Here is a 26187-nt window from a genome sequence, read left to right as displayed (position 1 = left end):
TTGGAGCAGAAGGACCGAAGGCTGGAAGGATGGAGTCAAGGCTGAAGACAAGCAGGACTGGAACAGGCTGGTACAGTAGGACTGAAGGCTGGAACAGACAGACCATAGGCTGGAGCAGAAGAGGCTGAAGACGAGCAGGACTGGGACAGGCTGGAGTAGTTGAGGCTGAAGACGAGCAGGACTGGAACAGAAGGACCGAAGGCTGGAGCAGATGAGGCTGAAGACGAGCAGGACTGGAACAGAAGGACCGAAGGCTGGAGCAGATGAGGCTGAAGATGAGCAGGACTGGAACAGAAGGACCGAAGGCTGGAGCAGATGAGGCTGAAGACGAGCAGGACTGGAACAGAAGGACCGAAGGCTGGAGCAGATGAGGCTGAAGACGAGCAGGACTGGAACAGAAGGACCGAAGGCTCGAGGAGATGAGGCTGAAGACGAGCAGGACTGGAACAGAAGGACCGAAGGCTGGAGCAGATGAGGCTGAAGACCAGCAGGTCTGGAACAGAAGGACCGAAGGCTGGAGCAGATGAGGCTGAAGACCAGCAGGTCTGGAACAGAAGGACCGAAGCCTGGAGCAGATGAGGCTGAAGACCAGCAGGACTGGAACAGAAGGATCGAAGGCTGGAGCAGATGAGGCTGAAGACCAGCAGGTCTGGAACAGAAGGACCGAAGCCTGGAGCAGATGAGGCTGAAGACCAGCAGGACTGGAACAGAAGGATCGAAGGCTGGAGCAGATGAGGCTGAAGACAAGCAGGACTGGAACAGAAGGATCGAAGACTCGAGGAGATGAGGCTGAAGACACCTACCTCTTGTCCCTTGCTGCTCCGATTATCATGTAGCAGAGTGAAGGAAGAAACACGCTGCCTCCGAGGTATACAGCCTCTTGGTCCCGCACCCTAGCTGCCTCGCTACCTGCCTCGCCTGCCTTGATGAGGACGTCCTCGCAAAGCGTCCCGGTGGAGGGGCAAGGAAACCCATATTATCGAAACAAAATGGACGTCCATCTTTCGTTTCGATAATTCGGTCGGGGACGCCCAAATCTTGACATTTAGGTCGTCCTTAGACTTGGTTGTTTCTGATTTTCGGCGATAATGGAAACCAAAGACGCCCATCTCAGAAACGACCAAATGCGAGCCCTTTGGTCATGGGAGGAGCCAGCATTAGTAGTGCACTGGTCCCCTGACATGCCAGGACACCAACCAGGCACCTTAGAGGGCACTGCAGTGGACTTCAGAAATTACTCCCAGGTACATAGCTTCCTTACTTTATGTGCTGAGCCCCCCAAACCCACTAAGCACAACTGTACACCACTACCATAGCCCTTACGGGTGAAGGGGGGCACCTACATGTGGGTACAGTGGGTTTCTGGTGGGCTCACATTTACCACCACAAGTGTAACAGGCAGGGGGGGGGGGGGGAGGATGAGCCTGGGTCCGCCTGTCTGAAGTGCACTGCAGTACCCACTAAAACTGCTCCAGGGACCTGCATACTGCTGTCATGGACCTGAGTATGACATTTGAGGCTGGCACAAAATATTCTGAAAGATGTTTTTTGAGGTTGGGAGGGGGTTAGTGACCACTGGGGGAGTAAGGGGAAGTGATCCCCGATTCTCTCCGGTGGTCATCTTTTTGTGACTTGGTTGTAAGCAAAACAGGACCAAGTAATGTCGTCCAAATGCTCGTCAAGGACGCCCTTTTTTTTCCATTATGGGTTACGCACGCCCAAGTCCCGCCTTCGCTATGCCTCCGACACACCCCCGGGGAACTTTGGTCGTCCCCGCGACGGAAAGCAGTTGGGGACGCCTAAAATCGGCTTTCGATTATGCCGATTTGGGCGACCCTGTGAGAAAGATGCCCATCTTCCGATTTGTGTCGAAAGATTGGGCATCCTTCTCTTTCGAAAATGAGCCTGATAATCTCTTATCAAAAGACATGGTCTATTTTAGCTAAATATTGCTTATTATCCTCACTTAACTACGACTTTCTCAGTTACTCTTCTCTCCTATTACTATGACTCCTGTTTCCACCCCATTATCCTTTCCACTTTTCATCCACAGCATCACCATCTTCCTCTCTATAGGCAATATCTTCACCTCTCTTCATAATCATCCAGCTGTCAAATTGTTCAAATGTTTATTCATATGCTTGTTATATTTGCCTTATTGTTGGCCTTTAGCCTCTATGTTGTTACTTTTATCCTGTAGAATTGTTAACACCTATTTTTGTATTTGGTACAAAATTGATAAATAAAATTGGAAAAATATATATAAAAAATTACACCTTCTGCAGGTCTAATAGAAGCCACAGTACATGTACAAGACACATATAAATCCTTACATCTAAAAACGACTTAATTATAGAGGGGAGTTATAGAAGAATATGCATGCAAAAAGCAGATATTTTTCATATGAACAAGCTAATCCTTATACCTATTGTTCTCTGTTGCTAGCTTGGAAAGTGCATGAGTGATCTCAGCGCAGGCAAGAATTGCCCCATGGCGAGTATGTAGATCTGTTCCCATCGCTAAAGGTAACAATCTTGGCAAAACTGCAAAAGATTTACAAGGAAAAAACACAATTACATGGTCTCAGGCTATTGCATTCAGGTAAACACTGCTGCAGGAGAATGACTTTATAACAAATAATCCTTTTTCAAACTGAACCTTAAATGGGCCTACAGGTAAAGGTCACTGTACAAAATAGAGACTTACAGCCTGTCTGTTGACTTTCAAATCACTATTTTATTAACAATATATATGCTTTTTACATTCATTTCAATAAAACAGAACCAAGTACTCAGGGCATGTCTGTTCCTGTACTGATCTCTTCAATTGTCTAATGTTGTCAACTAAGTGTTAAGAGATCTGCTCAGGAAGGAAGGGATTTCTAAGCGGTTTATTCTAATGTAATATTATAAGAAGAGAGTATCTAAATAAATTTTAACTCAGCAATTTAAGCAGATTCTACAGAAAATCAGAAGAAGTCAAAGAAAGGTAACCTAAAAGGTGGCTTTAGAGGACTTAGTGTGTACAAGGTTATATTGCTAGGGGGCACTCTGTCTTGATTAGATTGTAAAATCTATGGGGAATGGACTGTCTCATATGCCTCTGTACAACACTGAGTATGTCTAGAAATAAAGTAGATCTAGTTGGGCTCCTTAAGGGCCTTGGAAAGAACAAACTACAGAAGTAGACCAAAAGATACTAATTTAGATTTTAAATATCCCTAGGTTTATATAATTAATGCAAATAAATTCTAAATACAAATGATGAAAGTTCAGATCATCTATTCACTTGATATTACTAAATGTGATGATGTGTTTTCGTTAGAGTTTTAGTATTGTAATATTTGTGTTCCTGTTGAAAAGTTCTTTAGCCAAACTATAAACACAAGGGTCAATTTTCAAACACTTTCAATATGTGTTCAAGTTTTCAGCATCTAAATTTCAGTCAAATTAAGGAGCTTATATTTTTGGCTGGAATTTTTCTAAGTTTAAAACAGCATTTGAAAAGGATGCTTCTGAAGAGCCCCAAAGACTAACTAAAGTTTCCACTCTGGCAGGGCTGCCGAGGGGGGGGGGGGGGGGGGGGGGGGGGGGGGCAGGGGGGACAAAATTCCCTGTGTCCCGCCCTCGTCTGACGTAACTTGCGCGAGGGCGGGACACAGGGAGGGAAGGCCAGAAGGGAGGCGATCTGCAGACTGCCGCGCTTCTTTCACACTGAGCGAGGTCAAGATGAGGCGCTATGATTTGAATTCAGGGGGGGCCTGCCCAGTGGTGGACGGAGGGGGCGGGTGGAGGGGGCGGCGACAATGACGACCTCGGGGGGGGGGGGGCGGCAGTGGGCCGGGCCCGGCCCAGTCTCTCGGTGGCCCTGCACTCTGGACATGGCATACGAACATGGAGGCCACAAGAGGCCTGCTCTCCACATAAATCAAACATGGAGGCCACAAGAGGCCCGCTCTCCACATGAATCGAATGATATCCGTGTGAACAACAAAAAGATATCTTCCACAGTCGGCCGCTGAAACAGGCCAAAGCCGCAACCTGAACTTTTACAGACCCCAACGCCAATCCTATCTAAAGACCTGTCTGGAGAAACGCTAGGATGTGCACAATCTGAGCAGAGAAGGGCGAAAGACAGCACTCAGAACACCAGCCCTTGAACGTCCTCCAATCCCTCATATTCATTGATGTACAGCATCGCTGAGCCTGAAGCTAAAATAGCAATGACTGAATCAGGATAACCTTTTCATCTCAACTGAGCCTTTTCAATGGTCAAGCCCTAAAACAGTAGGCCATGTATCTGCTGAAGACAGAGAAGATCCCCATCCATCCAACAGTTGAATTGGGTCTGCCCAGCTCGGCCTCCAAGGCCAATCTGAGCCTACAAGAATTATTCGACCCTGGTGGAATGTGACCCTTTTCAACACATAGCCTACCAGGGGCCAAGGAGGGAAGATATTCAGTAGATGTGTTTCCGGCTAGGGCTGCAGAAGGGCATTGATCCCCATCAATCCTGGTTGTTTCTAACGGCTGAAGAACTTGGGCACTTTTGCATTCCTTTTCGCTGCCATCAAGTCCAGAAGTGGAGAACCCCATTAGTACACTATCAGTTGAATACAATAACTGGAGAGTTCCCATTCTCCTGGGTCCAAGGAATGCCTACTGAGAAAGTTCACCTCAACATTCAAGACCCAGCGATGCAAGCTGCCGTCCAGCAGAGAATTTTCTCCACCCAACTCATGAGGGAAGCCACCTCCACTGCCATCAGATGGCTGCAGGTTCCTCCTTACTTGTTGATATAAGCCACCGCCATTGCATTGTCAGATCAAGGCACCTGCCAGAAAGGGAGCAAATTCACATAAGGCATTTCACATTGCCATGAGCTCCCAGCAATTTATCAACCACTGAGATTCCTGTTCTGTCAAGGTGCCCTGTGCAAGATGGAACTTGAAATGAGCTCCCTAACCCGACTTTCTGGCTTCCATTGTCACCACCTCCTGTTGTCTTATAGGAAAGAGAGCACCAACGGTCAAATTCCTGAGTGACAACCACCACCACATACTCTGTATGGCAACCAGCATTCAAGAAATATAAGAGTCGTACTTCTGTGACACCTGAGACCAATGGCTGTGAAGAGACTCCTGGAATAGCCACATATGAGTCCTTGCCCATGGCGCCAGTTCCATCACCACTGTCACTGACCCCAGAACCAGGACGTAGTCCAAGACCCTTGGCCTGTATTGACTGAGGAGAAGACTAATTTGTTGAACCAGTTTTGTCCTCCTGTGTTCCGTGAGGAAGATCCTCTCTCTTGCTGTGTCGAATAGAATGCCCAGATATGATGGAGTTAGTCTGCTCTTCTTGAAATTGATCACCCAACCCTATGACTGCAGAAGACGGACAGCTTTGTCCACTACCACCACTGTCTGAATAGGTCAAAGCACGACTGAGCCAGTTGTCAAGATACGGGTGAACTCTGAAGGAACCACCATAATCTTGGTAAACATTCTTGGTGCAATGGCGAGACCAAACGGCAAAGATCTGAACTGAACATAATGACTCAGCACCGCAAAACATAGAAACGTCTGATGCAGTGGCTATATGGGTATATATGTAAGGAGATCGAGGACGATGAGAAATCTTACCACTTGAACCAAGGTAATGGACTGCTTTTATTGTTTCCATGTGAAAGTGAGACATTTGGAGGCAGCGGTTTAGACCTTTGAGATCTAAGACCAGATGAAAGGTGCCTTCTTTCTTTGGGACAATGAAGTAGACGGAGCACCTGCCTTGTTCCTGGGGAACTGGAACAATGGCTTGGAGCGCCAGCAAGGAATCTGTGGTGGCCTGAACATTGTCCGCCTTGGTTCCCTCTCGACAGAGAGACTTCAAGAAGAAAGGAGCGACCGGGCAGGAGAACTCCCACCTGTAACTTTCTGAAAGAATATCCAGAACCCACTCTTCTGATGTGATTTTGGCCTACACCTCCAAAACTCCTGAAGATGTCATCCCACTGGAAGAAAGTGTACCACCCTCACATCACTGCAAAGTTCAGGATGCATTGGGCGCTCTAGCTGACCAAGAGAAGAACTTCCTGTCCCCACTAAAGGAAGACTGGCATGCCTAAAAGTAGGACTTCTGACCACACTGCTGACAACCAGGCCAGTACCGTCTTCTGTTTCAAACTTGAGATTGAGAGCCCTCTGGACTTAGTTGTGGTTTAGTTTCCCCCAGGTCTTTCACCAAGTTAATGAGATTATCTCCAACTAGCCATTTGCCCCGAAAGGACAGTTTAAGGTTGATGTGCTGGAAAAGTAGAGCTCCACAGGAAACAGGGAAGAGGTGACGGGGGGAAGAAGTAAATTTGCAGGGCACCACAGACAAGGATCTGAAAACATCCAGATATGACTCTGTAGATTCAAGCTACCTGCAAAGCTCAACTGGGGACCAGTTGACCAACTGGACCAGGAGCAAATCACTCAGAACCAGAGGCTAAAAAGTGTGTCCACCCACCTGCTGGAGACAGAAAATACTGAGGAGCTGGTCTGGATACCAAGAGAGAGATGTTTCAGCTCAGTTTTCAGTTCTCTATCTCCATCTGTTGGTTAATGGACACAACTATCCCACAGGTTCTGGAATAGTGGGAAGCTACATAATGGACGGGAATATTTGGTCACTGTAATCCCTACTGAGTCTGGGTCTATCTACCTACTCCTTGCACAGATTTTATTTTAGAGATTCACCAAAAGGTAAGCAGGAAACTGGTGTGCCACACCAAGATCACCACTCTGAATTATTTAGAACATAGCTATAATCTAGCTCAGGTGTTCTTAAACCAGTCCTTGGGACACACCCAGTCAGTCAGGGTTTTAGGATATCCACAATGAATATACATGAGATAAACTTTGCAAGCACCATCCCCATTGCATGCAAGTCTAGTTATGCATATTCACGATCTAGATATTTCCCCTACTGAGAGTATACAGTGCTGTATTTAAATACAAAAAATACATCTTCAGCTGTCAATTTGCCCTACCTAACCGTATGCCGCCGATAGACGCCTTCTAACCATCAGGGGTCAAAAATCTTCCTCTGAATATGAAATTTTGACTGAAACAGTTTTTCTGCTGCTGGTAGTTAGATCTGAGATCTGCATTTCCCTCCGTTTTAGATAACCCTCCAGTCTAAATATAGTCACTGGATTTTTTTTATTTGCATGATTTGATGGATGCTTATACAATCCAGTTCTTATTTAGTTCTATTATGGCTAAACTTACCATTATGTATCATATATTCAGGAGCCCGTGGAGTGAGGTTATGTAATGCTTTGCTTGATAAATCACGAATCACACTGGAAGAAATGAAAAAGATTCTTAGTGTCAGTAACTGTTTATAACTACTTGAAAACCAGCACAACACACATCAACATGAATAAGTGAAAATAAAGGAAATAATATGGAAAGCAAAGAAATGCCTAGTATCGTTAAAAGATCACATGGTAAACTACATTATAGAATATAGAGGGAAAAATGGTCTCCCCACCACCTCCTTAATGCGAGATCCTTTGCTATCAAGACCAAGAAAGCCTTTGTGCCCATTTGAGTTGTCTAAGTCTTTGTGGTTTCCAAAGTTTCCTCTTGATGTGGGCAGATATTTTTGCTAATTTCTTTTTCTACAGTAGAAGGGTTATTTTGCTTTCTAACTTAATAAGTGTTTTTTTACTTTTGTTTTATTGAATGTAATTTGGAATGCAAATTTTAAAAGATTCAATAAAAAAATTCAGAACCCGATTTTAAACTGGCTTCAGAAAAATACAGTGTTTCATCATAGCAATGGCCACTGAATGAGAAGAGAAGAGACAAGTGAAATGTAGTGTGCACAGGAAATAAGTAATAATTACAGTAATACACTATATGAAACCATAATTCAGATTTAAGCTATAGTTAAAACATTCTAATCCTTTCACACTACTCTGATCTAAACTATCTACTTAAATGTAATTATATAATAATAGTGTTTACCCTCAAATGCACGCATTACCATTTTTTTTAATTCTAAGCCTAAAAAGATCATTAGGAGTTAAAACAATTATCTTATATACAACAGTGGTCTATAGTAGATTTATGAGAAACAAATATGATGTCAGCCATCATCTGTTATATGTCAGTCAACAAACATGAAGTCATAATGTATCTTAAGTATAATGCTTTAAGTTGTGGAAATCACCTGCTGACACATAAACAAACTCTCCAAGTTCTAAAGATCTGCTGATGACAGTAAAGGGTGTTTTAAAAATGATAAAATCTTTGCAAACCTTACTTTGTATAATCATTTTAACTGTTTACATAACATGGCTTCCTTGTACTGCAGATTCCATGACTAGACAGCACTAATGCTTAGTGTTACACAGAACATGCAAGATAATATAGTAACTTTAAAGCAAAGTGGATTGAGTGGGCCGCAGAGGCTTCTGCCTACTTAAACACTGAGCAGGCCAGCCACCAATATTCAGTAGCACTTAACTGGGAAGAGCCACTGAATATCACCCTTGTAAAATCCAGCCAGTAGAAAGGCAGTCTGGGGAGAAACCAGCAGGTATGCGAGTACCAGCACAAAAGGCTGTCCTAACTATGCCCACTTAGCTATGCGTATGCAGGCACTATATATTGGCTAGCACTAACACAGCTTCCACATCACAGCCAGAATCTCCCACCCACCCTCCAGACAAGAGCTGACCATTCTCTCAGTTCCCGTCATGAACATTGCTCCCTCCTGCCCCGCCCGAAGCAGAGCTGCTCCTCCAGAAGTACTCCCCTCCTTCTGGCCTACCTTCACATTCCCTGGTGTCCTAGTGGTCTTCTGAGTAGTAATGATGCCCAGTCACTCCTGCAGGCTCCAACTTCAGAATAGCTGCCATGACCTCTGCTTCTCAAATCTGGGAGCCTTCTGGATTCCGTACATAGATGCAACTTTCTTGATAATAAGCTCAAAGGAGGGGGATGAGGAAGTCACCCACATTCTCATGCATATGATATTGTGTGAATGGCACTATATTAAGACTAGTAATAAGAATAAAGAGGACCAGTTGAATCTCTCTATACATTCACACTGACAATGTTGAAGCTACATCATCACTTCAAGGAAAGAAGTGCTCCATCCACTCACTGAAGACTGCTATTGATAAAGGTATGGGAAAAATAATAGGAGTCGCAATGTCTTCCAGTGTCAGTTGAAGAATACTGGATACCAAGTTCAGGTCCCTGAAGGTTGTTTTACCCCCCTCTGATACCGAAAATAGGCAGTCCGCAGTTCAGGATTGGTTTGAGGACATTGGTGACATTGGTACTCTTGAAACCATGTCCCAATGAGGTGCAATGCTGCTGCACACTGGCCTCTGCCTAGAATTCATATCATGACCTCTCAGTGTCTAAGTCCAGGTCAAATCCTTCCTCTTCAGGTTGGAATGGGACGACTGCTCCTGATGGTCTCTGTCAATCCTCGATGAAAAGGGTGAAGAATGCACTCTCAATGTCGATGTACCTCTGGAAGCCATTGAGACCTCTGTTTCCAATGCCAAGGTCGATGGACCGGACTTCTCTGCACTAAAAAGTAATTTGTACTGCTTTTTATGACCATGAAGACCTTTCATGGACATCTGTGAACACAATCTACAGCAAGAGGTTCATGGTCAGAACCCAGCCATTGCAGGCACCAGTTATGGGTATCTGCAATGGATACAGTCCTATTGTACTGGGTCTACTTCTTACAGCTATGTGTGTGTGTGTGTGGGGGGGGGGGGGGGGGTTCTGGGACATGTGATTCGGAAAATAACCATAGCAAAATACTGTGTGCAAAAAATACAGCAAACCTGAGAACACCCAAAACCCTAAGGCACTATCTGGAGAACTACCACATTAATTTTAAAGGTGAACTGTACACCTTGAAGCAACAAATCAGCTTCACAGAAAAACAGATGCACGTATGGTGAAGCAGCTCAAAAGCTTTTAGCATCACTAAGCTGGAGTAGCTTCCTGTGTGGGATCTGTCAGTGATGATCACTCATGCTATGAGGACTTGTAATTCTGCTTGTCCTCAGAGATGATGGGTTCCATGCTCATTTAGCGCAGAAAGAATAGTTGCCAGTTCAAACTGTGCCAGGGGTACAAGGCTAGCAGTTTAATTTGGGCTTGGAGTTTAAGAACTCTATCTACTGTTATGTAAACCTTACTTTTTTGTGTATAGAACAGATTGCCAGATATTCCATGGACCAAGATAGTGATAACTTGCTCTTGGTGAAATTTATCATGCACCACAGATTCTGCAGAACTGGTTCACCTGAGTGGTACTGATATGGCCAACCTCAGGAAGGCCATTGGATTTTACTTCCTGCAGAGGGATTCTCCTCTACATTTAACCTTTACCTCCTCATGACTGCTTCACTGTAGGTGCAATATAGCCTGTTAGCAGCTGTAGCTCTTTGGCAGCTCCCACATGCTGAATGGCACTTGCCACAGGTAAGTATGGCTGCCATTTGTGTTGCAGATCAGGTTTTCCTGGCTCTATGGGAGGAGTGCTGTATGTTCTACCACATCTTACTACCTATCTTCTGGGCTCCTCCACGCAGGCCATAAAGTCCTCCAGGCCAATGAAGAGGCTGCACTTAAGAAAACTTGCATTCTTTGTTTCACCCCCCCCCCCCACCCCCAAAGAGTAGCTTTACTGTCAGGTCACCTCTGCCATTTGAATTCTATGAACCTTGCGTAACCATGACCAAAATTGTATGAGTAGGATGCGGCAGTGGCGGGAGAGGGGGGAAGGGTACCAGCTCTAGTGAGTGGCAGTAAGTGCATAATGCTATTTCAAATATACTTTTACCCTTTGTATAGTGAGATATTCCTGGGGTTGGGATTTGGGAAAAAATTAGGAATCACACAATTATTTTTGAATTTTCAAAAATATGCAAGCATTTTAATTCAGAAAAAATATCCAGACAAGTTAGTAGGAGTAAACATGTGTAGGTAGTTTTCCAGGATTATTTTCAAAGCACACATTTTACTATCACTTTGAACATCCAGCAAACTCTGCAGAATGAAAAGCAACTGTGTACTTTTTAACCATGCAGGCAAGTATGAAAGTACTTCCTTATATATTGGCCCTGACTTTCCATTTTATACTGCATCTTTTGCTCTTTCTAAATGTCTCTCCCTTCTCATTTTGATTCCTATAAAACAAACATTCAACTGAAATGCAAAGCCATACTATCTAATGAAATCTGGAAAATACCTGTCCCAATGGTTGATCTTCTTGCTAACCAGATGGTCTATCATTGGTAGGGTATACTCTGGGAAGCCAGCAATATACACACTAAAAACAGAAATCATTGTTGAGGAACAGCACATTGGCACAGTAACATACTACAGATATTATTAAAACATAAAGCAACATTATAATCACCGACATTAATCAAGTGAAGACTACTTTATCTAGAAAAAAAAAAAACTAAACAGTACAATCTCTGTGCATATCATTGTAAAGCATATGCAATACTGCATAAACTAGATGATTACAGGGATCCAGCCCTGTATAATAAAGTAAGTGGCAAAAGAGATGAGTGAGGAAATAAGAAACACAATAAATATAACCTCAAACAATTTAAGAAACAAACATACACCAATATCAGAGCTGATGCTATAGTAACTCATTTCAGTAATCAGCTACATATAAAAGATTCTGGAGTGAACAAACAATATTCCAAGAACACAATAGCAAGGCTTCAACTCCCCCAGACTCTGTAGATGAGTGGACAACAATAAAGAAAAATTTGATATGGTTTAGGGCAATGTTTCCTAACCTTTTCATGTCAACAACACACCTATATTTAGAAAATGGTTATGTGGTACTCCAAGTCTCCACGGAGCAATGCAGATATAGAGAGAACTCAAACTGAGTGAAGAGCTGGAAAACCATTATACCTCCCCCCCCCCCCCCCCCCCCCGTTTCACGTTTCGACACAAACACCTGCATCAGGAGTCACAAATATCATTTTGAATACATCTATAAGTTGCATAAAATTTATTCAAAATGAAGATGATTTCAGCTGCAGTTCTTGTCAGCTCCCCCAAAACTCTCCTCCTTTTGAATATTTTCTATTTGGGGACCTAAAATAGACACTTGAAGGGCTATTATTCTTTTTTATGACTAATAAACTTTGGCTGGTTTCTTTTGGTTTTCTTCCCATCACTTTATTTTATAATAAGCCAGTTGGTTCACCCTTACATTTTTTTTGTTGTTGTTGCTCAGCTATCCCTCCATGAACACATACAGTATAATGCTAAATGTGTTCTGTGACCCTTCCAGCTTCACTCTATGCTAATACTTATCTAACACGCTGCACATTTTAATAAAAATGGTAAAAACTATCCAATTGTAATTAAAGAACATCAAAATGCTTATACGCTAAACATATAGAAATGATTTCCATTTCTAATTCCCGAAGGCCAAAAATAGTTATATATAACTTGCATACAAGACACTTTTACAAAAACAATAAGGCGTTATCCACAAGATGGAGGCATCTCTGTCTTTTGAGAATGGTTCTTGAAGTCACTTTAGTAAAATAACACGATCATTCAGAGGGAGGCCCTCCCAAAGCAGTACTACCTGGCTCATGCTCACTTTGTTCAGTTGAGGCCTTCAATACTGAAACTGATTGCATCATGAATGAAAACTGATCTAGTAAGTTAATTTAACTTTATGAAACACTTACTGGAGATCTCATAAGGATAAAACCTGTAGTCTGTTCAGAGAATTATTTTGGCGGAATGTGAAATATCTTGAGGTATATGTCAATACAAACGAACTAAAAAACAATAAGCACTACAAATGTACTGAATGCTGGTATTATTTTGGAATACACCTCCTAGAGTTTTTAAATGGAAAACACAAGCTTGTGTTGTCATGCAGCTCTGATGGAATATTTTTATGTGATCATTACATTTTATTTTACAAATGGAAGCCTACCTGATATTCTGAAAGCAATTTGCTCGGTTGCCAACAGAAAAATAATCAGCTGCCGTCAGAATTTCTATGCCATGTGGAAATGTGCCCTGTCAATATAAGTAAAAACAAACACCATGAATATAGAACAGCAAAGAAACATTCTAAACCCAGGAACCCTCTTACAATGTTCACAGCACTGTTCCAAACTAAATAATGGAAAATCTTGTTAAATATCAGGTTTCAAATGTTCTTAATATACCACCTGTCGGGGTGCTATTAAAGCAGTTTACAGTGTTAATATACATAGTAGGTACAGTAAACTAGGATGGAAATGAAAATAGTGGAAAAATCATCATAGGACTGAGACAGGAAGAAAGAAAATGGTTCAGGTTTGCTTTCTGAAAGGGGACATGACCTGATTCCGCTGGCAGTGAACACAACAGCATTGGGGAAGGAGGTAAAGATGAAAATTACAAAATTGAAATAATGGATTTTTAGGGTTGACTTGAATTTTTATGAGATGCTGATCAGGCAGCATTTACTGGTTATTTATATAATAATAAATGTAATATGTACTAACTAGAAAAACAGAACTTGAGTTTGTCGGACTGCAAAGGAAAAATAATTTGTAAATTTTTAGCAAAGAACTCAAAAGGAATCTTGGAATACTGCTAGACTTTAAAACTGCTTCTATTACCTGTGGCAACTACAAAATCTCTCAATGTATTGAAGAGATCAGTCTGATCACAGCAGCTCATGTTGTGATAATTTCATGGCTAGACTACTATAAAAATAAATCTTTGTTCTTTTTGCCAGAGCTATTTTTTTAACAGGGCAAGAGAGGGGGGATGTTAAAAAACAGCTCTGGCAAAAAGAACAAAGATTTATTTTTCAATATAATACCATTGCACCAGAGGGCATGAATAAAAGCATTGAATGGAAAGCATTTTTTAAAGGATTATGGCCCTTTAAAATTGAAATTGGGTGTTCATTGGTTAGCACCGAGATAAGGTGTTTAAAAAACCGCAGCCATCTTGAAGCAAGAAATCATCCGTGGATAATGTTTGGCTGAAGTTTTCCTTCCTGAAGCAGCAAGATTTGTTTGCGAAACGAGACGTTAACGAGACGTTGGAGGAGAAATTAAGGACGAGAATGTGGAGAGAATTTCTTAAGTAGTGGGAGAAAGCACAGTAGAAAAAAAGCCGGCAGGATCAGCTCTAACTGAAAAAATCGGCAGGAGCCGGTAGGAACAACTGATTGTGACTTCAGAGAGCTAGCTGAAAAAACCGGCAGGAACAGCTGATGTTAACGGCATTAGAGAGCTAGCTGGGTGGGAAAATTAACACTTACCAACTACACAACAACCTGCCAGCAAAGTGAAGGACTATCGAATAAGATAAGTGGATATTTGGCTGTGAACTATTGGAAAGTTTAATGTTTGAATATTCTCTACAGGAGTCACTGAAGGTTCTTGTATAAATAAGAAAGTCAGTGAAAGTACAAATAAGTACGTTAACGGTTGACAGATTTCAACCGATTTTTTCATTGAGCATTGTTTTCTCAGTATTGGAATTTATATATGTATTTATGGGACATAGGGCTCGTGGGCTAGTGGTTTTTCCTCCTACGTTTTGGGGTTTTTTTTTATACTGACCTGTGAGCACTAGGTCCTTTTATGAATAAAAAGGAAATGGACCAATGATAAGATTAGCTCCAGTAATAGAGTTGGCGCTCATATAAATATTGAGCAAAGTGTGATCTCTTGGAGACCAGTCAAGCTTGGAAGCGTTGAGGTCCAATTGGTTAAGTTTAGTAATTTAGATACAAACTGGGAGACTAATACTCATGTACCAACTGGGAAATATAATAAAGTAGTAGTATACCATGCCATACTTTGTATTGTTGTTCGAATATTTTTACTGCTCTAATTGCCTACTGCTCATGTTTGATCTATTCTTACTGTACACCGCCTTGAGTGAATTCCTTCAAAAAGGCGGTAAATAAATCCTAATAAAAATAAATAAATAAATATACAGCCTTTGAGGCCTTTAAGGTCTTCAAGGAGCATCTCTATTTGCATCCTTGTGAAAAGAAATTGCATGATGTGATACTCGCCAACGAGCCTTCTCAAGAGTAGCCCCCAGACTCTGGAATTCACTTCCCAAAGGGCTATGCCTAACTCAAAACCATCTCTACTTCAGAAAGCAGGTAAAAGCATGGCTCTTCTCCCAAGTTTTTAATACATGTGGCGACCGAATAGCCTCTCACTCTACATATGGATTAGCTTGCTGAGCACTCTGTAACTAAGACCAATTCCTCATAACTTACTCAACTGTAAGTGTAATTTACCTTTAATTTAACCACTGATCTATGTATCCCTAATGACTTTGTTTACCCAATTTGTCCACCTATGTATCTCAACTGCACTCCCCCCTCAACTGCTTATTAAGATGTTTCATTGTATTGTACTGACATTATGGACATCATATCTGTTATTTGATTGTTCTAATTTGTGCCTAAGCTGTGCCATTTGTATTGTGATGACATCATATGTAAAGGGTACAAATAGAGATGTGAGCAAGTGTAAAGCATGTGGGAAAGAGGAACCCACACTATAGATACGTGATACAAGGTTCCACATTAGGAGCCACTGACCAGGAAAAGGATCTAAGTGTCATTGTTGATGATAATTTGAAACCCTCTGGTCAGTGTGCAGAAAGCAAATAGAATGTTAGGTATCATTAGGAAAGGAATAGAAAGCAAAAATAAGAATGTTATAATGGCTTTGTATTGCTCCATGGTGCGACTGCACCTCAAAAACTGTGGGCAATTCTGGTCACCGCTTCTCAAAAAAGATATAGTGGAATTAGAAAAGGTACAGAGAAGGGCAACAAAAATGATAAAGGGGATGGGATGACTTACTTATGAGGAAAGGCTGAAGCAGCTAGGGCTCTTCAGCTTGGAGAAAAGACGGCTGAGGGGAGACATGATAGAGGTATATAAAATGATGAGTGGAGTGGAACAGGTAGATGTGAATCGCTTGTTTACTCTTTCCGAAAATACTAGGGGGCATGCAATGAAGCTACAAAATAGTAAATTTAAAACAAATCAGAGAAAATATTTCTTTACTCAACTTGTAATTAAACTCTGGAATTCATTACCAGAGAATGTGGTAAAAGCAGTTAGCTTAGCAGGTTTTAAAAAAGGTTTGGATAATTTCCTAACAGAAAAATCCATAAGCCATTATTGAGATGGACTTGGGAAAATCCACTGCTTATTTCTAGGATAAGCAACATAACATCTGTTTTACTGTTCTGGGATCTTGCCAGGTACTTGTCACGTAAATTGGCCACTGTTGAAGAAACAGGATTACTGGGGCTTGATAGACCTTTGGTCTGTCCCAGTAAGGCAACACTTATGTTCTTATGTATCACATATATATAATAGGACCCTTCTTTCCATACTACCTTTTGTGGTATTTGTACTACTCTGCTGATATTTATCATACTTCTATTACATGACTGTTCTACTGTGCTGTTTGATGTGTATATGTTATGCCTATTTCTAGGATTAAATTTGCCATCTTCAAGTTTAGTTCATTAATTGTATTTATGCTTATGTTTGATCATTTCACTATTGTTATGCTGTTAAAAAAATTAGAAGTTTTACGTCAAAAGCTATACCTGATGTTCACTACCTTGGGTGAACCTCTTTGCAAAAGTGGTTAATAAATTTTACATTAAGCAGGCCATTTTACTAAACTGCAGTAAAATTTGCAGTTATGGCAATTTAACACTGAACTTTATCGTCCAGTAGCTGCAAAATTAATGCAACAGCCATTGGAGGCATTTCTAGAATTTGCCTTCATTGGTGCCACATTAAATTTGCAGATAATGCAGAAACACTAGTGCCTCCTCTTTAGAAGCCAGTAAGCATTTCCGCACTAGCTACGAAAGTACAGATTGCAACACATCTTCTGTGCCCATTCTCTGCCTATAACACACCCCTATATAAAAAGCACTTAATGCACAGTTCACCGCCTGTTAACTGCAAAAGGACCTCAAACCCCTTAATGCAGTTCTGCACTAGCAGCGTGCACTAACCAGGCATTAATGCTTAGTGCAGTTTAGTAAAAGGACCCCCCCCCCCCCCCCCATATTAAGCAACAAGAGAACAATTTGTCAAATTGCAAATCCTGCTGTAACTTATAAACCTACTAGCCATTAAGCCCGTTAAAACGGGCGAGTTTTTTTAATTTCACCTCCATGTGCAGCAACTCTGCTCTGTCCCCTGCCCTCCCCCCATGTCCAGCAACTCTCCTCTGTCCTCTTCCCTCACCCCATGTCAAGCCACCGTCCTCTGTTCCCTGCCCTGGCCCCAGAACGTTTTTTTGATCCCTGCTTGGTTTCTGCTGCGGGATTTTTTGTTGCCTCGGCCACTTCATCGTTCCTGCTGTGCCCTTGTACATCGTGGTTCTCTTCTGCATCCTCCCTCCCTCCCCCACCGATGTGCACGCCCCCTCCATCGCTCCCTATTGGCTGCATTACGTTCTCCTCCATTTTCCACGCCCCCTCCCCTCCCTATTGGCTGCATTACGTCCTCCTCCGATTTCCACGCCCCCTCCTTCCCTCCCTATTGGCTACATTACGTCCTCCTTCGTTTTCCACGCCCCCGCCCCTCCCTATTGGCTGCATTACATCCTCCTCCGATTTCCACGCCCCATCCTTCCCTCCCTATTGGCTGCATTACGTCTTCCTTTGATGTCCACGCCCCCTCCCCTCCCTATTGGCTGCATTACGTCCTCCTTCAATTTCCACGCCCCCTCCTTCCCTCCCTATTGGCTGCATTACGTCCTCCTCCGATTTCCACACCCCCTCCCCTCCCTATTGGCTGCATTACGTTCAGTACAGGAGCTGCTGGGGGAGGCGGGGTTTGGAGTGTTGCTCCTTGAACGTTCGGTCTCTACTGCGCATTTGCGGGTGAGTACGGTCACTCGCAATTTATATGTTTGATTCCACATTTGCCTTCTCATATCACTTATCATGTTGTGCATGTTCTCACCTAAGCTACTCTCCCCACTCACTAGTCTTCCTTTTCAATAGGTAACTCTTAATTCTGCTGGTTATATCTTCCATTCTTTCTGCTTTACTTGTTTTATAATATTTGTATCCTATATATCACTGTAAATTCTATATGGATTACAATTAACATCTGAAATATTAACACAACATGCCAATATATCAAGCACACAGGTCTTTATAGAATTGGTGCTCAGGGCTCCCCATCATCATACCCAACATGTGGTGCCCACTTATAGAATTGAACCCCTATAATCTGACACATACAGGAGAATTTTAGAAGCATCTCCATGCATGACTCACAGCTTTTACATATGTAGATTAGCTACACATGCAAAAAGCAATTTTAGAAAGCTGCTATATATACATGGAGATCCACACCATTTTAAGGGGGTGTGGATAGAGAATGCTCTGGATAGGCTAAAAACCTATACGCCTATTCCCCATTTTACAAGGGGAATATAATGTGAAGACCTAAAAATTTCCATGCTGGCCTTAATATCTGCCGTGAGGCATTCATTATCACCTGCATAAGTACCCCAAGACTTATTAGGGGTCAACAGGTGCCATTGTGAACCCAGTGTTGGAGGGTCAAAAGTGCCTGGGAATTGCTCCTGCTCCCCACCAGACACCAAGAGACTCCCAGTAAGACTCAGAGATGGGTAAGGATGCAGATCATCACAGTGGGGTGGGGGCTGTCTTTGTCAGAGGGATACAGGAGGAGTTTGTGAGAAAGATCATGATGCTTTTAGAGGGATATGAACAAGGGGGCTCAAGAATCATAACACTATTGTGAGAGGCTAAGAGGAGGGGGGATAACCATCATGATGCTGTCAGGAGGATTCAGGGGAGGAGCAAGGATCAAGATACTGTTTGGGGTTGTTTCAGGTATACGGGGATGGCGGAAGAATCAACGCTATAGGGAGCATCCGTTTTAAAAAGCTGAAGATGTAGAGACCTGTGGCAAGCAGGACATTCTTTCGTTCTTTCTCCACATGCTGCTCTTTAAAACTGCTGCTCCAGCTAGATATGATGACAGAAGTATGTGTATTCTTGCACATCATAGTCTTTTACAAGAGGTCTTTTGTAAAATACTGAGGAAACTGTGAATGTCCAGACCCAAACATCTCAATTCCCATCTCAACATTCTAAATAAAATTGAGCTTCACAGACTTGAATCAATTCTTTTCTGCATATACATTATACCTATTTTTTCTGTGATGGTTCAAAAACAGTGACAATAGCTCGTTTGGCACACAAATAAATGGCCATCATTGGATTCTGTTATTATTTTGCTTTTTGTTTCTTTAAACATTCCCAATATGAGACTTGGCAGTTCTAATATAACTGCACCAGAACCTGAATTATTTCCTACAGAAGAAAGAAGTTAGGCTCCCTACACCTGAATTAAGTGCAAATGGAAAGTCGCCAATAGTTGAACATACTCCACCCAGTGTCAAAGGTATCAGTCAGAAGACAATTAAAACAATACTTCTGCGTGGGTGCTTGTGTTAGAGACAGTTTGCTGTTCCTAAACAAGTGCCAGCAGAATGGCTACATGAATACAAAAAACAAATCCTGCGAGTAAGTTGAGAGGATTACAGTTCTATCAATGTACAAAGAACAACCATTTTCAGAAGCGAAGAATCATTCAGAGGAAGGCTGCCAAAATGACGCAGAAGTTTTATCATTAGTCCCATGAAATGACACACAGAGGGGCATAATCGAACGGGGCGCCCAAGTTTTAGTGAGGATGTCCTCGCAGGACATCCCTGCGAAGAGGCGGGGAAACCCGTATTATCGAAACAAGATGGGCGTCCATCTTTCGTTTCGATAATACGGTCGGGGACGCCCAAATCTCAACATTTAGGTCAACCTTAGAAATGGTCGTCCCCGATTTTCAGCGATAATGGAAACCAAGGACATATTTCAGAGAAAAGACTTGAGTAGTTCATATACCTGAAAAGGGGGAACATGTACACTGATTGCCTTTATCAGGCCAAAACCATGAGTTAGAAAATGATGTGCATTTCTGAAATATTGTCTGAAGTACGTGGAGCATATTTAAACAGTACACGTAAGCTAATGGTCCCTGGCCTATTGATCATATTATTATTTTATCAAGTATGATTCTCCAAACATTTATCCTTTTTGAGCTTTCCCAAAGTAAAAAGAAAACAGTCAGAAGCATTACTATATAGGAAACTCCATGGTGCTAACAACAGTATTTAATGAGGTATCATCTGCAGGACTATGTCAACCAATGATGGAAGCTGAGATTCTGGAAAAATGCATCAAAGAGCATACAAAATGGGTTCCACACTCATCTGCTTTAGTCAGAATAGCAACCTGTTTGTACTGCAATTGTGGAGACAAGCTGGATGAGAAACCTTGTACCCTCACAAAAATGGCATGCATATACTAACTATGTAAGCTAATGAGCTGTAATTCAGGCAAACAACATTGTACCCTTTCCTGCTTAAGAATCTAAGAATACAGGATTGCTACTAGATGGTATAATTCAAACACACTGCATTTTTTCACCTTCTTCATTGTCAACTAAAACCCACTGAAGAATTTGAAAATTAGATTTTATGGAAGCCAGGTGTTAGCTGATTCTTATACTTTTAGTCCATCTTTTTAGATATAATGTAGGATGAATGGTTAGTAGAGAGTGTGACTTATGAAGCTGCTCCTCTTGCAGGAAGCCTTGAATTGGTATGGTTATAGTGGTTTTGAGGGTAAATTGGTATGGCTATAGTGGTTTTGGGGGTATCTATGAATTTGTTTTAGAGCCCAAACACATCTGAACAGGATTCTGCTTCCACGTTTCACATTTAACATACCACAAATAATAAAATATCTAAGCAGTTCACAAAACTATAATAACCCATAGGGAAAGAAAGGAAAAACACATACGGAGATCTAAATTGCAATCAAATTCATAAAATAAGAAGAAAATTTCAAGGTAAAATTATATTTACAGAAAGGAGAAGAAAGTAAAATACAGTTAAAACTAAGAAATGGAAGGAAGGGAGGTAGTGAAAAGAGAGATAAGACACGAGTGAAGTTACTGTATAAAGGAAACATCAAATGTCATTAATATTAAAACTGTAGTTCACCCATTGGTAGAAGAGAAGGCTTGAGTAAAATAATAAGAATGGCTTTAAAATTCTTGAAGGAAGGTTCCAAACAGAGCTCCAAAGAAAACAAATTCCATAGCACTGGAGCTGAAGAAAGAAGTCCTAGCAGAGTCCAGTGCAAGCAGACCTGCAGATGAGTAGGAGTGAAAAGTAAGTGTTCATGAGCTGAACAGAGTGCACGTACTGTGCTATATGGTATAAGGAAACTAAACACAAAGGAAAACCAGTAATACAAATCTGATGGGCCAACAATAGAATTTTGAAAGCTGTATGAAAGAAGATAGGGAGCCAGTGCTCACCTATACGAAGTGAAGTTACTCTATCATCTCTTGGTCCCATAAAATAACTTAATTGCAGTGTTCCATATGATCTAGAATTTCCTAAGCTGACAGTAAACCTTGGAATTACAATAGTCTAGTCAAGATATCACTAGAGACTGAACTAACAACCTAAGAGACTGAACATCTGAACATCAAAAAACAAATGGGCTGCTTCCTGCTGTAATGGAAAGGAAACCCCTCCTAATATGCACTAAATGAATATTGCAAAAGATGCCTTCATAGAGAGATTATTTCATGCAGGCGGAAGATGTGGATTGGAGGGAATTTCTGTAGACAGTGCCTCTCTCTGTCTAAGAAGAATTGCAAGTGAAAAAAATCTGAATCTACATAGTATCCTAGAACAGTAGTCCTCAAATTTGTCTTGGGGAACCACCAGCCAGAAGGGTTTTCAGATTATCCCTAATGAACATGCATGAGAGAAATTTGCATATAATGGAGATAAAAAGCATGCATATCCATTGTGGATAAGAAACAAGATGGCAAGCAATCTGCAAAATCCAACGTGGAGACAAACAAAGCAGATCAATCAGTGATATGGTTCAAAACTTTATTTTCAGAGATTCGAATCTCTGAAAATAAAGATTTGAACCATATCACTGATTGATCTGCTTTGTTTGTCTCCATATCCATTGTGGAGATCCTGAAAACCTGACCAGCTGGTGGTCCCCTTATTTGTATGTAGGTATCTCATATTTCAGTATTTACGTATTCATAATATATGTCTGTCCTTTTCAATGCTTTTTGTAGGCCAGATGTAAGCAGAAGCCAAAACGTGGTTCTATTGAGAGATTCAGGATCTACAATAAACAATGTTGCATGCCACACTTCTTTAGACTGTGTATATTGTAAGAGGGAAACAGGAACCACAGGAGGAACAGCGTTAGTTCCGCCACCCCTCCCTCTTATTTTATCAGAGAAAATAAATAAGCAGAGAAACTTGGATGGAACTAAAGATTCCCCCAGTAGAGGGCATCAGGACTTGGTTAAGACAAGGGGTGGAGGGGAATCCAGATTGAGGAAGAAAGGTCTAGAAAGACCCTGGTGGTACTGCCCAGTGAGGGACAGGCTTCCTGGGAAAGAGAAGGCCTATATAAAACATTAGGCTAAACTAGAAGAGGGTGAGAGGGAGCAGACAAACCAGTTCATGGAGGTGGAGGAATACACTAGAGCTGAGGAGGCCACTGAGGAGACTATAAATTATGAGGAAGTTGCACCTGTGCTCCCAGATTCAGATGAGGAGATGGAAGTCCAATATCTGTAGCAGCATATAAAGGTATTGACAAGTAATGCCTCAGTGGAGGAGTAGCCTAGTGGTTAGTGCAGCGGACTTTGATCCTGGGGAACTGGGTTTGATTCACACTGCAGCTCCTTGTGACTCTGGGCAAGTCACTTCATCCTCCATTGCCCCAGGTACAAATAAGTACCTGTATATACTATGTAAACTGCTTTGAATGTAGTTGCAAAAACCACAGAAAGGAAGTATGTTGAGTCCCATATTGCGTCCCCATTCCAGTAAAGGAACTCTGAGAATAAGAATGTGAAGAGATAATTTACCTTTTTGTTCCTTCTGTTTTCTGGCAGAAATGAGGAGGATAACACAATGAAGCTTAAGCCTGCTTTATTGTGATTGAAGGGTTTGGGGTCTGCCAGTAGTTTGAGCCCTAGGCTTATAAAAAGGGGGCTCAAACTCTTCTATTTGGAAGTATTTTTGTTTTGTTTTTTTGCTTTAAGTGTCTGGACTTCTGGCACATCTCCTTCTTAAGACCTAAGGTGGGGGAAGGGGGAGTAAACTTATTTATGAGAAAAGCCAAGAGGTGATTAGCCTAAAATGCTGAAAGACTGTATTAAGACTGCCTAGAATCATGAGATGAGAAACTGGACTGACTGTTGGGTAGAGACAGCTATTGAACATGACCTAATATGTATAAAGCTTCTCCCAATTTTGATTAAAGTTATTTTTGGTTCTTTTTCTTATCGAGATGAATAAAAGAAAGGATGTGAACTGAGAGATAACAAATCAAAAATTTTTTTGACTATAGGAGAGGGGGAAAGAAAGATTATTCTAGGACTACTCACCTTGATAAAGAAAAAGGGAGCCCTCAAGCTTGTCTCTGATAGTAAAAGGAAGCACTGGAAAGATAACTTCCCTATGAACTTCTTTTCTGATTGCAAGGAGAAAGAGCCTATGGGAGTTTCTGCATTGGGGCCCTGACCTGAGGGCGGGCTGTCCAAAGGAACCCAAATGTCACTTCTGGGTAGAAGGGGAGGATGTCACAATATCCAGCTCTTGCCAATTCTTGTGTGCTGGAGGTTGCCTTTTTTGGTCATCTGGTGGTGGTTTGAGAACCACTGTTCTAGAGCTCTTTGAGAAATCACTGACCATGATGACGAGGGTGTTTCAGAATCAGAAGTATACAGCAAAAGATTCTCTCCAAAGGAGTAACACCTATTGATAGGAAGAGTGTTAGACAAGGTTCTTGATATTGTACAGATAGTAAGAAGGGGTGAGACAGATGGAGAAGTCAGTGGACACCACAGAAGGCTTAATGGTAGACCACTGAGCAGGAGATGTCTGTGCATCAATAAGTGAGCAAGGCAATATCTGCATTGCCATCTGAGCTATTGATGCACACTGAATCTTGCAAAGTGGCTACCTTTTCACAGACAAAAAAAGGTAGCCAAAAAAAAGCACTTTTTTTTTAAAGGAGAACAAAAAAAACCAATATTAAGGTACAAATGAAAATGCATGGGAGAGGTCTGCTTTTGCATCTACTGAACAGAACAGAAGAAACAAAACCAAGGGACTGAACATTGCTGTCCAAAGAAAGGGCCACATATGCTCTGGACTTTGCATTAGTTGAGAGTGCTGGTAAAGCTGTTCTATCTCGCTTTCATTGGATGACAACAAGCATGTGTGTCCTTGACTCAATTCTGCTTGTTGAAAGAAAAAAATTAATACATAGATGAATACACATTCTGGATAAGCTATAGCACTGGATGAATACCAGGACAAATTCCATTCAAAGTTGAAAGTTCATTTAATTTATCTGTTACATAACTGAAAACTCTCTGCAAGTGCCATATGGTCATAACAGACCTGCATCCAACACTAGGAATTCTGCAGCTAATTTACATTTAATATTAAGACCTTTGTAAAAGGCACAGTGCTCATCTAACACATCATTCACAAAATATGACTGTAGAGAGGTTAAACATCTATTAAATGTAGACAAAAAGCATTGAAGATTGTAACTGCTCAGAGTTCATTCATAAGGTTAGCTGCTCTATTCAAGCCAAAATTTCTATTTTTGGTTTAAAAGTTCCATCTAAGATACAGATTTAGGTTCATGAATGAAACTGGATAGAAGAAAAAAAAAGTTATATTACCTGTCTTCCAACATTCTCCTGGAAGGCAGCCTAAAGGAAAATGAGAACAGCACAGCACAGTGAAACAGCTCTGCTTTTCACTAAACACTGGAAGAGGAATTCTAAACAAACATGCTGCAGTATACATGACCCATAGCTTTACTTTTCAACATAAAGTCAGTATTGTTTGCAGAATAAAGCCTTAAGGGTTATTTGTCATTGATGGTTATGTTCTAATGCTTTTAAACCTGCAGGTCGCATGACAATTTAAGAATACAACTTTTATTAACACAGGCACACCTAAAAGAATGATTGCTAACCAATGCCTTCACACTAGTACTGAAAGTTAGTGCCCTAAAACTATAACATTGATTGTTTACTAATCTGGTAGAAACCCCACAAAAAAAAAATCTTCCATGACATGTGTGTGTGTGTGTGTGTGTGTATGTTAAATTGTAAGGCTTTAGCTTGAAGAAAAAGAGACACATGAGAGCATTCAAATTGCAGACCTAAAATCACCTTAAAGAATATACTGTCTATGCAGCAAAACAAACAAATATAAAAATAAACAAGAACATTGGTGATAGAGAAAAATAGTAAAATGCAAATTGAAAGCACAGAAGGTAGGTAAAGACAACAGCAGGAGAAAAAAGTCAAATAAGGAAGAAAGGGTTTCTTTGGGACCCTTTTACCAAAGTGTGATAAGCCCTAACACAAGCTTAGCATACCAAAAAGGCCTACCACAGGACAAACTAAGGAATCTTGTGGTGGTTTTCCTGTGTACGAGTGCTAATAATGTGCTATTACATTTTTTTGAGGGGGTATGTCACGGGCAGAGAATTGGTGTGGAAGTATTATCCAGCAAGCCTGCTCATATTGCTGCACACTAAGTGGTTAATGCAGGGTTAAACACAGCGAAGGTAACAAGAAAACAAAAAACTAGATGATGGCCAAGATTTCAAAAGTTTATTAAAACATCCGAAGACTCAACATGAGTCATGTTTCGGCCACAGGGGCCTGCCTCAGCAGTCTTCTGTAGGATTTCTCTAAATGTTAGATCTCTGGCTTGGAGTAAGTGGATTGAGAAGGCAGGTATTTTGATGGTATGGTGCACGTTCTACTTCTTCAGCACCAGTTATGCAGTCGCATTTTTTTCTCTACGGACACCACTTAAATTAAAAAAAAAAAGTAGGAATGATGCAAGTGACTCCTGCTGGTCTTGTAAAGGGTCGACACGGACTTTAATACATATGGTATATGA

The 26187-nt window shown here is 41.4% G+C and overlaps 1 protein-coding gene across 1 annotated transcript in view; it reads right to left on the bottom strand.

The window, feature by feature from the left end:
- TBCD (tubulin folding cofactor D) overlaps positions 1-26187 on the bottom strand; it is a 477889-nt gene that overhangs the window by 141980 nt on the left and 309722 nt on the right. The window contains exons 17-21 of the mRNA XM_030208042.1: positions 24948-24977; positions 13020-13105; positions 11283-11363; positions 7277-7350; positions 2426-2543 (exon numbers count right to left, since the gene is read on the bottom strand). Of these exons, the coding sequence (XP_030063902.1) occupies positions 2426-2543; positions 7277-7350; positions 11283-11363; positions 13020-13105; positions 24948-24977 (389 nt within the window). The remainder of the gene's footprint in view (positions 1-2425; positions 2544-7276; positions 7351-11282; positions 11364-13019; positions 13106-24947; positions 24978-26187) is intronic.

The sequence above is a fragment of the Microcaecilia unicolor genome, chromosome 6 (genome assembly GCF_901765095.1).
Source record: "Microcaecilia unicolor chromosome 6, aMicUni1.1, whole genome shotgun sequence".
Classification (NCBI taxonomy): Eukaryota; Metazoa; Chordata; class Amphibia; order Gymnophiona; family Siphonopidae; genus Microcaecilia; species Microcaecilia unicolor.
The sequence above is the reverse complement of the archived record's forward strand: the minus strand, read 5'-3'. Positions and strand labels throughout refer to the sequence as shown.